The following is a 16,089-nucleotide window of genomic DNA, read 5'->3' as shown; positions in this document are numbered from 1 at the left end:
GCCTGACCTGTGTCTGTACCAAGTGCAGGCGGATCTGTGGGTCCAGGAACGGACCCACATGCAAATCTCTGGTAGAGATCAGCCTGGAATGGAGGGCTGATGGTGCAGCAGCGAGGCTCTCATATGACGTGTATTCGCTCCACATTGTCCTGCCATTATGTGGGGCACCGTGTGTGCCGCTCTCTGCCTGTCCCCCACCTCCCAGCCCACTGGGGCAGAAAAACCTATGTTAAGGGGGATGAGAGATTACCTCCTCTCCTGGCCCTTTACATCTCCAGTGCTCATCACCAACCATGCCCAAGTGGCACCCTGATTGGTTAGGACGGAGCCATTCCTCCTGACCAATCAGAGAGCGGCTTATTGCTTTCTGCGTTCCTCTGCGGCGGTCACATACGCAGCGGAAGTCAGCTTGCCCTGCGTCGAGGAGCGTCTGGCTGCATAAGCGGAAGCGCCGCTGCCCTGAGACATGTGACGCGCTGACCGTTTCCGGCTTCGTCACTTCTAGCCACAGGGGGGCGAGTTCTTTCTCTAGGTTCTGCGGCCGCCGCCTCTCCTGTATGGCAGGGAGGGAGCGGGAGAACTAAAGCAGGCTAACGCGCATGCTCAGGAGCCGGGGGGAGGCGGTGGGGGAAAATGGCGGACAGCAAAGCGGGAGAGGAGAAGCCGACGCAGCCGCAGGCAGACGGAGGTGAACACGCAGCGCCGCTCACCCCATATCCCCCCTTCCCCGCGCATGGGGGACCCGAGGGCGGGCAAGGGGAGGGGACCCGGGCGGGGTCCTCTGGGGAGGCGGGGAAGGGCCTAGGCGGGGGGGGCCCGGGGCGCGGTCTCCGGCTGCTCAGAGTCCGGCCGCCTGCCCAGCTGCGGAGCCAGGGAGCCGTGTCTGGCTCCGGGTGGCTTCAGTGCGGCCCGCGGGCGGTTGGCCGCTTGGGGTGAGTCACCGGCCCGCCCTGGCTGGATGGCTTCATGCCTAGCGAGGGAAATGCGGGGCCCGGGCTCGGCGGTCGCTGGCCGCAGGAGCGTGGGGGTGTCACCTGCGCTGACCGGGACCGACCTGCTCAGGCCTGGAGCTGTACGGCTGGGAAGCAGGGATAAATTGTGCAGCGGGGGTGCTGAGAGCTATTGAACCGCACTGTAAACCCTGTATGTGACAGGAACCATTTCCCACCCGCACCCTTAGTTCCAGCACCTATGCTGGGGAGGGGCACCAGGGAGAGGGGTTGTCTTCCTGTGATGCCTTGAGACCACTAGACCAGCCTGATAGAGAGCTTGATCTCAGTAAATTTGCTACCCACATCTTTGAAGTTATGTCTCATGGCATAGGTTTTGGGGGGGTTTTTTTGCTACTTGAATCAGAGGAAAAATGGCAGTCTAGTCATTAACTCGGTGTGGTCCACTCTTACTGGATTGTACCGAGTAGTTAAACTTGATCTTTAAAGTTAGAGGACTTGATCCTGCAGTGCTTAGTTGGGTAAAGCTCCTGTCGTTCAGTGGGGATCTTGCCTGGATGAAGACTGCGGGATTGGGCTTAGTATTGTCCAGGGATGTCAATTTTTTTGTCATATTCCCTGATTCTTATTTTTTTTAAGTTAAGGTATCCAGTAGATTAATTTGCATAAACAAATACAAATATTTTGTTACCAAACTGCCCAATGAGTAGCTGTACCAAATATTGAGAGAAATAATGTATATCGTAGCTCCAAAGGATCTACAATACCTCTACCTCTTAAGGTTCAGCTTATTTTATGGGTATATGGTGCCTCTACAGTTCTCAGTAAACTATAATTTTCCTTACACACTACTTCAAACATTATACTCTTTTGGTAGCAGTTTACAAGATCTTTTTGTGTATATAAAGTGAAAATGAGGTTAATGTTGTTTGAGTCTGCTATTAGAATCTACCAGCATATCATTTATTGTCCATTGTCTTGGAAAACTGAATGTTTTTCCCCCCTCATCTTCCACCTGGCGGTAATGGTATATTTGCCAAGCCAAAGGCTGACCCTTTCCCCCTTTTTGGTTTAAACATAACTCATTGGGACTTCAGATGGGGCCACTCTCTAGCAATTAAATGAAGGCTTTAAACTAATTAAAACAGGCTTGACAAGTGAGAATATCTTCAGATAGGCACATAAGTAGTGTCATTTTAGTCCTCTATACAGTTACTTATCTGTACAAAAACATTTGGTTTTGTGTAGCTCCTTAAACCTCAGTGCTGTAGGAAACAGTAAATTAGATGCTAGTAATTCAGTGACTGACTCGTTTTGCAGACATGCAGTCTTCAGTGGCCCACACACAACCGTGGACAGTAGAACATTATTTTAATTAAAGTGGAAGGTTGGCCAAGACACTGGAGTTATTCCTTGCTGTTTAGAAACTGATGTGAAATCTTGAATTTTTTCCTGAGTTGCTGAAGGCTTTCCAAAATGAACATAGGTGGGAAGTGCTCTTGTTCTGATGTGACTCTTAATAGTCCTACATTGGGGTCCGGAACTCTCAACCTTGCCCAGAGGCAAGAGATCTATTGAATGAGCAATGCAGAAACTTGAGAAGCTATAAAATTAGCATCGTTGCCAGTCCTGTTTATCAGATGCACAACTACACAGAAAAGAGAGTGAAAACTGCTCACTTATATGTCCTTGTTGACTTGCAAGTGAGTAGTTCTTCCTTGAAGCAACGCTCCTCCATCTAGCTATGACCTAAATACAGAGCACAGGTCTGGGTAGTTATGAAAATAGCAGTGATGCTTATGGGAGGTAGAAAAGAGAGGTGGAATATGATCTGGTTGACATTAGAAAAAAGAATATGAAAGCACAAAAACCCAAATGCACTGTGGGGCTTAGAGAGAGGCTAAAAAATTCCACTTGAGAACAGTTGGTAAACCTAATTCAAGAACAGCTTTGCAACGAGAAGACTAGTATCTAGATTTCTTATTACCTACAGAAACAGAGTACTTAAGGGAAATTTTCACTGGGCCGCTTTAAACATTTTGCAGCTTATCAGGCAAGTGAAGTTTCTGTAGGGAAACTTTTGCTGCTAGCACTCCGCTACTGGTCTTAAATGTAGCTATGTTCACACCACCTCCACAGGCTGTCCTGGAAGCCAATTCTGGGAAAGAGAAGACTCAATTGTTGAAAGTAAAAAGAGGACAAGACTCATCTGCTCCTTGAGTGCAGTAGTTAGAGTTCAGCTTTTAGTTATCAGTATTCCAGGTTTGCCATTAATGTTTTTTAAAGATAATGATTTAGTTGTTCCATAAAGGCAAATGTCTGGTCTGGGTAGAGTCTCTTTTTTTTTTGCCCTTTCTGAATGAGTAAGCTCATCTCCCTTTGTAAAAATCATACTCTAGAAAGGCATAACTGATACACTGATGAAACATGTTCCTACTAAGAGCTTCCCCTGTCTCTGTACTGTACTTCCTTCTTATAGTGTTTGGAGCTCTAGAAAGGTTTAAATCTAGCCTTAAAATACATCATTTGGTTCCCTATGGCTTAATAGGGAAGTGCTTAGAAATTCTTGCAGAAGAAAGACTTAAAAAATGCAATACATTGGGGCTTCTATAGGAAGAACGTTAATTTCTATAAAAATATAATCTTGCTTAGCTCAGAGTGGCGGGGCGTGAGAGGCACAAAGAATGGTGGTGATAGAGGCTAGTGATTTTCAGAAAGAGAAGGGTGGGAGAGAGAATAGGAGAATGTGGGGGACACACAAGTGGCTTTAAAGTCTTGAAAATCATCATACACTTTTCCTATTCAATACTAATGTTATGCATAACGTGTGTAATGTTATAGTGGTTCTAACCTTGGGATCCGTTTATTGTCTAACCTTACTGCATATAGAATTTTAGTGCAGCACTTACATAAAGGGCTTTGTCTTGTTCCTCTGATATTCAGCACATATTGCTGCATCTCTTCGGAAATTGATTACTTTGCATGGTTATGCAAGCTCATCTGATTTCTGCAAGATTTTCAGTAGAATCAATTCCTACATTCTTAACAAAGATTGGTGCACACAATTTTAGAACAGGAACTAAGCTCTAAACCCATCTCTGCTTGCCCCATTTATCAGTTACCTGAAACTTGTTACATATGGGCACCTGTGAGAGGGTCTCTTGAAATGATTGAGATTCCAGTTCACTTGTAATTTCCTTGCCAACGAACAATCTGTACTGTTCCAGGAATAGATTCAGAGAAGACTTGTCAGTCTTGTCTAAACTTCCAGTTTAGGTAATTAATTTTTGGCTAATCTTGAAATATTAATAAAACTATAATCCAGCTTTGGCCAACTACTTAAATACTGCATTATCAATTCAAATACATAATTGCCAGAAATTCAATTCTTAGCCAGTCTGAGTGCAAGCATGTTATACTTACTGATGCATAACTACATTTTTTTTCTTAGTTGTGTACTTCCCAGCCCTCTTATTGAGGGTGTCTGATCTGCATAATCACTCTTCAGTTATTCCTCAGACTCTTCCATGCATACACACATCACTCTGTTTTGCTCTTTTAGTCAAAATTTACAAGCTGCTTGTCAATAAACACACTTCCTCAGTTTCTGTTCCTTCAGATAAAGCAAGAAAAAATTCTAAAATGTGGAATGAAAGAGAAGAAAATAAAATACCACAAAGTAGAGAATGAGTTGGCCAGACTGCTGACTGGGAAAATGTTGTTTGTTTTTTTTTGTTTGTTTTTTTTTTTAAAAAAAGCAATAATATAAAATCCTGTTGGCTCATTACACTCATTCCTTCTCTTGGTGATTCCCTAGCCTGCAAGCCAGCAAGGGTTTTCTCTCAGAATAACCCATTTTTGAATTTACATTTTGAGATTCCCAGGCCTTCCCTTCCTTCCAGTTTGGACCTCTGAGTGTAGTTGCTAAAACTGGCTTCTGAACTTCCACACTTTACTGATTGAACTTAAGCTTAATTAGACAGTGGGGCTGTATAGTAAACTTTGTGACAAGATATTCTTGTTGCTGTGATCATCATTAGAGAAATATATCTTTCAGCATTTTAAGAAAGGGTTTTTTATGTTCCATTGGCAAGACAACATATTCCAAGTACAGTGATGTTTCTCTGCCTGAAACATTTTGGATTAAATATGCCCTATCCTAAACTACCATTTTCTAAAGTTAGGAATTAAAACTTTGGATGATTACATGAAAGACTAGTCTTGCACTTAGAGCTACTTTAAGGTACACTTAGAAAAATTGCTCTGTAATGTGCATTCAGAAGTGTCAGATGGAATTACTAGCATTAGAACTAGGAACATTGCTGTTCCTAATTAACTTTTTCATGTCTCCTTCTTCCTCTTGATTCTGTCTCACTTGTCCGTAACTTTCTTTCCTTACCCCCACTTTTATTTCTCTCTTCCTAAGTCAAGCTGGGTAGCAGCACAAACTTGCATTGCTCATGGATAGTGAAACTAATTACCATTGAGCTCCTAGTCAGTTTCACTGTCTATTATGCTCCCAAGGGTAAAATAACTGTTCTAAGTTGGTTGCATCTAGTTATTGTTGTTTTGCTGACTGAAACAGTGAGTTAACAATATATTTTGCTCCCCAGTCAAGAAACATCATGGACAGGCAGTTTGTATGACTTGGAAAGCATGGCAGGAAATTATAGGTACAGTAACTCCTCCCTTAAAATCGTCCCGGTTAACGTTGTTTTGTTGTTACGTTGCTGATTAATTAGAGAACATGCTCGTTTAAAGTTGTGCAATGCTCCCTTATAATGTTATTTGGCAGCTGCCTGCTTTGTCTACTGCTTGCAGAAAGAGCAGCCCATTGCAGCAAGCTGGTGGGGGCTTGGAACCAGGGTGGACCAGCAGCCACCCTATCAATTTCCCGCTCCTCTAAGTTCCCTGTGCCGCAGCCGCCCAGTAGGCTATCAATTGCCAGGCAGTTCAGCTGTCCCTCCCCCCACTGCCATATGCTGCTCCTGCCCTCTGCCTTGGAGCTGCTCCAGGGAGCCTCCTGCTTGCTGAGCGGGGGGGGGGGGGGGGGGGGGGGGCGGGTGGCGGCGCGGTAATGTCAAGGTTTCTCCCTGCTCCTGTCCCGTCCTCCGTCCCACTCTATAGAGATGGGGTAAGCGGGGGGACATGACATGACAGGGCTCAGGACGGAGAGAGCTTGCTGGGAGCAGCTGCGGTCCTAACTTGCTGAGCTACTTTAAAAGTCAATGTAATTAAAAGGGCAATGTGTGCCTGTCTGTCTGTGTGTCTCTCACACACACACACACACACACACACACACACGGTGTGTGTCTCTGTCTGCCATGCTGTCTCCCCTCCCTCCATTTGTTCTGCCTTGTAGAGTGTGAGGCTACATTAACAACAATGTGTTAACCCTTGAGGGTTCAGCCGAGTGTAAGTTCATCATTTAGCAGTAAGGCATTCCCTGGGAAATATCCCACCCTCTGACTTGACCACCTCAGCCAAGCTTCACAATCATCATTGCTGTGTATAGTATTAAATTGTTTGTTTATAACTTATACTGGGTGTGTGTGTGTATATTTATTTGTCTGGTGAAAAATATTTCCCTGGAACCGAAACCCCCCCATTTACATTAATTCTTATGGGGAAATTGGATTTACTTAACATTGTTTCTCTTAAAGTCTCATTTTTCAGGAACATAACTACAATGTTAAATGAAGTTACTATAGATTGAGGATGGGGATGGGTAGAGAGGGCACCATGCATCCATACTTAGGAAAAATAGTGGTGCTGTATTATGGAGGCATCATATTTAAGATTTAAATATGTATTTAAAGACTTCTATTATGCTAAAACAGAGTATGACTTCCCCTTTCACAGATTTCCCTGTTTCTCTAGCCCCTCTGTTTCTCTGGATTTTGTTTCTTTGCCCTAAGGCTACAATCTTGGTAATCATCCCCAGTTTTGAACTGCTGTTTTTTCCACATGGTTGCTGACAGTTGCTAGTGGGCAGTGCAAAGCAGACCCTTCACTTAAGGTCTGAATTTGCTGCCTGTGTGGTGCTCCCATCCCCTGCTTTCCCTCTTAGCAAGGGACGTAGTTGGGTCCCAAACGTGGTAATATTGTCCTCAGACCACTGATGTGAACTCCCTCCTTTTCTGTCCATTCTCCATCGGTTTTTTCTCTTCTTCCTGCTTTTGTGGCAGCAGAGGAGCAAGCTGTGCCCATGTGTGTACTGTTCCACCAACTCCAGGAGCATAGTGAAACTTCCGAGTACCATTTTTTTCACTTGGTGTGGCTGAGGGAGCTCTGTATATGAGCACAGGTTTGATGGGAGTGTTGTGCTGGATGGGTCATTTTCACAGGAAAAGGGCATTTCCCATGAGTTTGCAAACCCAGGCGTGATACAAGCTTCTCAAAAGCACTTTGCTTCAGTTAGCGATTCTGGTGCTGATTTCCTCCTGAAACAGAATCAGTCAGTTATATTGAATTGAGGGATGTAGACAAGGAGTGATTAGAAATTAAGTTAAGACTACCAGTCTCAACTACTTGTATGGTTTTAATGATCTGCTAAGGGAGCCTATGTATAGACTAACATGGGCATTTTTTATGTAAATAAATCTAATGTGTCTAATCTTAAATTGTGTACACTAGGTTTGAAACTGGGACTCCAAATGTGAAATGTTAACTTGTGCAACCTAGACCCCAGAAGACTGTTAAAAAATTAAATGTAACTGTCTAGATAAATTTACAGTCCCATATTAACAGTGATCTGATGCTTCAATGCTTTTTCAGACTTTTGTATATATAAAGACTTTTTTTGTACTATTTTAGTTAAGTGCTTGCAGTTTCTTTCACTGTTTGTCTTTACATGCTGTCTGCTGTATATGCAGCAGTGGTGGAGACTGCTGGCACTGTAAGTACCCTCCCCATAACAATGCTTTATGAGGTTGCTGCTCCCAACAATCTGCTCAGTAAAAATAGCTCATCTTGGTAAGTTGTTTCGACTTCACCAGGACCTGAAGAAGAGGCAGAAAAACCTGTGAAAACTAAGACTGTTTCTTCCAGTAATGGAGGGGAAAGTTCGAGTCGCAGTGCAGAGAAACGGGTAGCTGATGAAGAAGCTGAAGATTTCACCACAAAGCCTGCTCCTGCCAAAATGTCCAAGTTTGGATTTGCCATAGGCAGTCAGACAACAAAGAAGGCACCTGTGATATCCATCAAACTTGGAGCAAATGTAAGTTGTTTGAATGTTTGGTTTATTTTTAAAGGAAACCTAACACCGAGAGAGTATTTTCTTGAAACTTAATGTGGGTAGGTTGATTAAAAATATTGAAGTTGACATGTGGGGAAGTGTTGTGGGGCCTATCCTTTTGTTCTAGTAAGTATTTTAAGGGTATAACAGCAGTGAGAATTGTTCAGAGTTGTCCAAGAGAGAGGAAGAGTAATGGGACAAAATTAACTCTAAATTGTCCTTGAATATCTGAAATAATTCTCTACGATCTAAGCCTGGAACAGCTTCCTGAAGCAGTGCTGGAAGCTTCAATGCTCAGGACACTTATAACTAGATGGGGGGAGAAGCACTATCTCTTGCACTGACACCTCTGGGTGGACTAGTAAGTCTTTGTCATCTTTAACTTCTAAGGTATTATTTTTGCATTGGAAAATGTATCTTTCATTTTTGCTTCTTCTGTCACAAGGCCAATTGGCGTTTGCATAAATTAGGCTTCTTGGGCAGCTTGATTTAAAGATACTAGAATGTAATACGTGCTGAGATCAGTATCTGCAGAATGTACAGGAAATGGGCCTCATTGCCATGCTACGTTTCCAAGAATCCTAATCCTCTGTTGTCCAGGACAGATTTGATGATTCCTTCTCCTGATGATTTATGTGGATGTATTAAATTAAGTTGAAGAGGTTTCCAGTTTGTTACCAATCAAATGGATCTTTACTTTTCCCATTGACTAACCTGCTTCATTGTTCACTATTCTGGGACAGGCAAGCATATGCTTGTTTATAAATGTAATTCTTACACAGTTCTCAAATACCAAAGTGAAGTGTCCATTGTAAATCTCTAAATAGGTTCAGTTCAATCTCTATTCCTCAAGAACTCTGTAGGTACAATGTCAGCATTTTACAAACCAGCAGCAAAAGATTGCTCAGTAGGATGTTTTTCTAAGAGCATGTTGCTTTCAAATCAGAAAAACAAAACAAAAAACATTTTAGAACATACACAATCAGGTAAACACAGTCCTTGAAAAATTGAGAAAGATGCCTTTTGAGCCACTAGCAAGTTCAATTGGCTCTTAGGATTTCTAGCTCAGTGATTCAACTACGTTTGCATCGAAATTTGGGATCATTATTTTTTCCCTGCCCTCTGGCCTATCCTAGTGGTCTGTGTTAATACCTCTAGGGAAGATAAACTTCTTAGCAGCAATTGTTCCTTACAGGTAGAATAATGAATAGATGTGGCTGCATTGACACACTGAGCCGAATCCTGTTCCTCCCCAATACCCACTGCTGTATGTATGACCACAGAGTGTAAATGTATGCAGAATGTCTCCATAATACTACAGAAGTGAGGAAGCATTGTGCACTAGAGCAGGATGATGCTATGTAAATCAAAGTTATTACCAGCAGTTTAAACATTGCCATCTTATTTTTCTTTGGAGTCATTAATTTTGATTCCTTTTGCATTATACAGAGTACAAAAATGTCTCAGATTTTGATGGCTGGATATGTTTTGAGTAGAGGAAGGTGTCTGTCTGGGAAGTGTAAATTTGAGCTTTTTCCAACAAAGACCCCCTGTATGAAACAGTCTGATGTTACCTTCTGCTTCTGAATTGGAAACATTAGTTAAAAAGCATTTGATTGTTCAATCAAGAAGAATTCTAAGACCTGTTAAAGTACAAAAAGACACACATGCTCAGCCTCTTGCAGTTGACAGACTTAAATACTCCAGTGTGGCTTCAAGAATAAAGAACAGATGGGGATATGGCCCAATCCTGCGTGTGTTATTTTTGAGACATAGTTGTCACAAGCTGCTCAGATTCTGATTTAATTTCCCATGTCATGCACCAGTAGCCACGTGCCACTATAATATGCATGTTTGCAAAAAAACTAATACTTGCTTGTAGGGAATTGAAATCTGGGAGGATCGGACTAGTTCATCAGAAAACATCTTGCCCAAATGGACAGATGCTCCCTTGTCCTGTTACTGGAAAACTATTTTCTGTCTACTTCAGAGAACTACCTTGACTTTTAGTTTAGCCAGTTAGAAATTAACTTATGCATGTCTTCACTGAAATTGAAGTAATTTTTTAAAGATGTTTAATGAATTCCATTTTTAAAAAGTCTTTTGAAAGGTTAAATGGATCCTAGTCAAGTAAGCAGACCTGTCTGATTTCTTTTGGTGTGTTTTCAATCTATTTCAGAAACCTAAAGAGCCTGCTCCCACCCTTGCTCCAAAAACCCTTTCTGTAGCAGCAGTTTTCAATGAAGATGATGATGTAAGTAAATACCACTTGATGGCTGGCACTCACTACAGAGGGGAACAGTTAGTGCTGGTTAGAGTTAGGCAGTATGAGTAGGTACTCTGTAAGCTTCTCCACAAAAATGTCAGTGCACTATAATTTAGAACTGATCCAGTGTTTCCCTTAAACATGTTGTTGGAATTTTTTATTTTATCAGTAATACAGACTACCACCACAAAACCAATTCAACCATAAATTCCTTGATTAAATCTAAAGGTTGAATGGTGCTTATAGGGACACTTCAAATGGGCCTTACACACCTAAGAAATCATCACACCCATATAGTAACATGCTGTTATAAGCACTGGTCAGATACTTACAACAGGACTAAACCTCGGGTGCTTGGCTGGCTCTGACACTGGACAGCAGATATTAGCAATGAAATTGTTAAATAATGTAATTAAAAAGATAAATTATTATCAGAACCTACATGACTTTAACACTGCTCTGTGCTAAAACCAGTTAGCACCATTCCTGATAATTGGGGTCTTTTCTTCAGACTTTTATAAGTTACCTTCCAGGACCAATCTTTCCAATTAATCCACATTCTTTCAAGGCTTTTCCACAACTGCTTAAGCACCCCCACTTTACACAAGCTGCAAAGCATATACATAAAAATATATGAGCAGTTAACTGACAAAGGTCAATATATGCGATAATTAGAAATGTTAATAAAATTTCACTAGAAAAGAGAACAGTAATCTCATTTTCACTTAGGGAACTTGAGCCCAGATCTCCAGATTGCCCTGCTGGAAACTAGTTCAAATTCTCAGTGCTGCTTTCTATCTATGGGTTTGATGGGGGGCTAGAGTAACTGAAAAGAAATGATGCTCCCCTCAGTGAAGTGCAATAATGTGGTGGTAAACAATTCAGCTAATTGGGAAAGGGCATGGAGAGGTTTGGCCTCAGCAGAGTTGGCAGAAACACAAGACTGCAAGTGTGAGATGCAAAAAGAGTTTCCATTCCTCAGCAGGACCAATGGGTCTCCATAGTGTATTAAGGAAGAGGGGGTAGGGGATACATTTGAACAGGCATATTGGTCACACAAATTAAGACTTTAAAATGGAGTTAATCAGACAGACAGGGCAATGTGGTTGCTTTAGAGCTGACTGTTTGTTCAGGAGTTCCTGACTCCTCAACATTTGTTTTCTGTAACTCACCAAGTGCTGCCAATGTTCCTTGGAGTGAGAGGGAGGAGAGAGGCAAATAGATACTCCCTCTTTTTGTGGTTTTTAATGTAATTGTCTTCCTCCTGTTGTGTACTGAATCTAAATACTGCTGAGACATTCAGGTATGGGCTAGATCTACAGTGTAGTGAATGACACGTAATATTTTATTTAATGTGTTCCATTTTAAGTTTAATAAAAGATGGGTAATTTAGAGTACTTGATGGTACAGTTCTTCACTGATCTATACCATGGCCATGCATTCCTTTGAGACAAATCCTAGTATATCTTGAGTGTTTTGCTTGAGTGACTACCATAGAAGTGACTACCATAGATAAGCCTGACTACCACACTTCTGATTCAGTTGCACCTGCCATGCTTCTCTGTCACAAAATACTGTTTTATACATAAAGCTGGATACAAAAGTTGGCTTGGCTTGTAAAGAGATAAATGAAGCTAAGTAGTTTATTTCTGCACACGTTGCACAAGTGCTTTTCAATTGCCAGTCCATTTCCCATCGGGCCCTCTTCCATGTGTGAAATGCTAAATAACCTGTTTAATACTTCAATTGGTAATAGGGTGGTTTAGAAAAACCTTGGATGAATGATATGTGGTAATGGCTGTGATTGCTGCAGACCTTGTGAGCACAAAGGAGAAGGGGGAAAAAAAGAAGGAAAATTGGGAGAGTGGAGGTAGAAGAGACAACACACAGGAAAGAAGTCCTTAGGGTTGACAGCAGTACCATTCCTCTCCCAAGATTTTCCTGATGTTAGTGAGGCATTGCCACTTGTTAGTGTCCTACACTTGCAGAATGTTAAAAGGTCATGAGACAGCTTCTGGGGTGTCATTGTGACACATTATGATATGATGGGTAAGTCTGCCCTAGAAGGCAAATGGTTGAAGGTGATTAACTCATGCGGCCAAAACGGTAGCCGCTGATAAATTGTACTGCATATTTGCTGGCATCTTACTGAATTTGAAAGGTCTTTCTCTATAGTGTGGATCTACTTATCACATGCAAACTTCTTTACCCCTATTTTTGGCTTTATAGACTAGAGGCACTGTGTGCTCTAAAACTTATTACTTTCCTGAGAGATTGTTAGTTCCATTTCATGTCTGGCTTCTGAATGTTCAACAGAGAAGAATAAAATGTTTAACTATGCCCTCATATCCATGTTCTTTCTTTTTAACTAGAGTGAACCAGAAGAAATGCCTCCAGAAGCAAAGATGCGCATGAAGAATATTGGAAGGTAGATCAGCTTTAACCTCATTCTTCCAAAGGAGGGGGGGGAGGGAGTTGAATGGGTGGGGAGGATGGACCTTCTACAGTTCAGATTAAGTCCTGCATATGGTCCAGAAATGTATGAAGGGCAAACAGGTTAGCTTTAATGTCACTTTCTACAGAAATGAGATGTTATCAACTGGAATTCCTCTTGTGTGTCAGCTGTGGCTGAATGCAGGCCTGCAGATATGCACCCATTTAAATACCCCCTTAGCTTTGCCAGAGTGGGAAGAGAGGTTCTGCTTCCTCCCACAGGATGCAAATTTGGATGCAGTTTGTGGTTGTTACTGAAAGAAGCAAACTACTTCTGCTGTTGTCTTTTTTTTTTTCTTCTATCGAACTCCAGATTTCCCCAACCCCAGACTATCTGGTTTTACCCTTCACAGTATAAATATTCCTAGACTGGGGTAGTCTGTTCAGAACTTGAATCTCTGCATATGGAAAAAAGGGCTTGGGTTGAATGGGGTTTTTTAAAATGAATTTTTCCCCATAAGAAGTACTTTAGTATGCTATCGTTAAGACACCAGCATAATCTCTCCATATGGGGACTTAACTGTTACTGAAAATATGAGTATATAATGGTTTTTGCGTTCTCTGGATGCATCTGTAAACTTAATTTCTGGCTGCTACAACTTTGAGAGAGTGAGGGCCAAGTTAGGCTCTAATATAAACAGAGGTGTCTTCAGTGAAGTTGCACCCAGAGATGATGGCTAAGTTTGGGTCTCAGACTTTAAAAGCAGTTTAACATTTTATTTCTTAAAAAAAAAAAAAACTTATTGTCTGTCGGCTTATTATTGAAAGATGCAAAATTGACAGGCCTGGATCCTGTGTTTTTTTTATCCATAGAGCTAGTATTTCACAGGCAGCAGCAGTGGTACTTGTCCCTCCCCTCCCTTGCCCGGGTGTCTCATGCTGATTTTGGAGGGATCAATTCTGGGGACAGGTGACAACACTGCCACTTGTGATGACTTCTTGTGACAGACACCTATCCACTGGAAACCAAACTGAGGGAACTAAGCTCATTTCACATAAGAAGCCCCTGAAGAGCCATACCAACAGTTATAACTTTTGGGCACTCCTGACACAAGCTGGATATGAAACAGCAAAGTGAAGCTGAAACATTCCAGTCACACATCCAGTTCTCCCAACTATTTGATTAAACTAATCTCCACATCTAATTGTTGTTTTTCTTTTTGCAGAGATACACCAACCTCAGCAGGACCAAATTCTTTCAACAAAGGAAAGCATGGGTTTTCTGACAACCAGAAGTTATGGGAACGGAACATTAAATCTCATCTTGGCAATGTCCCTGAGGATGATGACTAAATGATACCTGTTGAAATTCGGGTGTGGGGGGGAGGGCAGGGTGTGACATTAAAGGAACAGTTTCCTTTTTTAAGAATGGTCTGAGATTTAGTGTTGGAGCCACTTTTTCTAAGGATTGAGTGGTACAATAATAACTGAGTTTGAAATTAGAGGTAATTTATGTTTTGTATACAGATTTCAAGGCATTTGCTAATTTTGTAGTTCTATGTGATTAGTTTCAAAAGGTTACAAATAAAGAAATTGGAAGTGGTACTTTTTAAATTTTTTTTTTGGGGTCACAGCAACTCATACACTAAGGTGGACAAAAAAGGTTACTGTCTCTTTAATCAGGTTAATGTTGAATGCTACTGCACTCTGGCTTCTAGCTCCCTCTTTATATCAGATGAAACATATGGATCCTATGATCACTGTTAGAGAGAGGGAACAGTGCCTTGTGCTAGAAGTGTTATTGGGCTATTAATTTGAACATAAATTTAGACAGAGTAGAAATCTTAACAACCTGAATTTTTTCCTCCCCCTCTGGTCACTTTTTGTTCTTCACAAACTAAGAATTGTGTTGCTCTGAGTGCTATGGTAGCTTTAGCTCTAATCTTCCTTTGAAACTTTATGTAAAGTGTGTAATAGTCTATCTGTGGTCTAGTTCATCCTAAGGAAGTGGTCTTAGCTGTATATTAGATACAGTCTCTAAAGAATATTCACTACAGCGTGCTCCTTAGTCAGTAGTATAAGTAGTGCTTGTTAGCATTTCCTTGTGAATTAAATGAATAAGCAAATATTATGGCAGTTATCAATATAGAAGAGCCACCACCAAAAAGATGAAAGTATGTAATTTATTTAAACATCATATTTGGTTTAAACGTCTTCCTTTATTATGCCTAAAAGGAATAAAAGCACACCAAAAATTCAGAGACTTAGTTTTTGTACTTATAAGCAGTAAGATGCGCTTCCTTTTATTTTGACATTTTTAAATACTCGATGCTAAAATATGTTTGTGGCTTCAAAACACATTTGTTACCTGCATTACTAATATTTCTGACTAACAGTTCTTAAAAAAAAAAAAAAAAAAATTTCACTAGGCTATTAATTTTTTGCACCTAGTTTGAGCAATGACATTACTAATCACCTTCATTTTCAGGATTTCATATACTAGTATAGTGATCTGTTAGGATTTCAAACATGGTGAGGGTTGTCTAAATTCCATTAAGCTATTTTCATTTAATTTCAAAAATTGAGGACATTTGTGTCTTTAAAAAAAAAAAATCTAACAGTACATTTTTTTGGAGTCTAAACTACCTGATAGTGTCTGCGAGTAAAGTTATCCTTGTTTGCAATTGGTTGTAAAACTTGTGTATTGAATATTCATGAACAGAATCTACCTTAATTACTTTTCCTCTTAAATCCTTTCCATATGCTTAAGTTGAGTAGAGTTGGTGGAGAAGAAAGTGCACCTTTTATAGGTTAGAAAAGTACTGGCCAATTAGACTCCTGAGTTTGTAAGTTCTAAAATTTTTGTATTGTGTAGTCTTTTCATTTGAAGTCTGATGCAATTGAATACATGTATCTATTATTTTCTTGAAAAGCTTTGTTATAAATGTAACATAAAAAGTATACTTTTTTCATAGCAAAAATTGTTTTATAAAACTCTTTGAAGGCTGAATGTAAGGACTTAAAAAAAAAAAAAGTGATGCTTCTAAACTACTTTTGCCTCTTACCCCTCATTGAAGTTAGTGACAAACTCTTGTTGACTGCAGTGGAGACACAATGGGACACTTAAATTGTACCACCTACTTTTATCTCTTAATAGATTTAATGCATGGTTACACTTGTCTAGAATAACTCCCCTGCTAAAG

General features: G+C 40.9%; 1 protein-coding gene across 4 annotated transcripts; it reads left to right on the top strand.

Moving 5' to 3' along the window:
- Positions 1-523: 523 nt before the first annotated feature.
- Positions 524-15,145, top strand: PCNP (PEST proteolytic signal containing nuclear protein). 4 transcript variants are annotated; one of them, XM_048816641.2, is made up of 6 exons: positions 524-688; positions 5,564-5,623; positions 8,001-8,169; positions 10,367-10,441; positions 12,826-12,881; positions 14,113-15,145. In XM_048816641.2, exons 1-6 carry the CDS (start codon positions 600-602, stop codon positions 14,237-14,239), a joined length of 576 nt encoding a protein of 191 aa, XP_048672598.1. In that variant the 5' UTR covers positions 524-599; the 3' UTR covers positions 14,240-15,145. The 4 variants fall into 4 exon arrangements, with proteins under 4 accessions (XP_048672598.1, XP_048672589.1, XP_048672618.1 ...); XM_048816632.2 differs by having other exon boundaries at positions 527-688; positions 7,949-8,169; XM_048816661.2 differs by lacking the exon at positions 5,564-5,623 and having other exon boundaries at positions 527-688.
- The last annotated feature ends 944 nt before the right edge of the window (positions 15,146-16,089 follow it).

Source organism: Caretta caretta, chromosome 1 (assembly GCF_965140235.1).
Source record: "Caretta caretta isolate rCarCar2 chromosome 1, rCarCar1.hap1, whole genome shotgun sequence".
NCBI classification, from domain to species: domain Eukaryota; kingdom Metazoa; phylum Chordata; order Testudines; family Cheloniidae; genus Caretta; species Caretta caretta.
The sequence above is the reverse complement of the archived record's forward strand: the minus strand, read 5'-3'. Positions and strand labels throughout refer to the sequence as shown.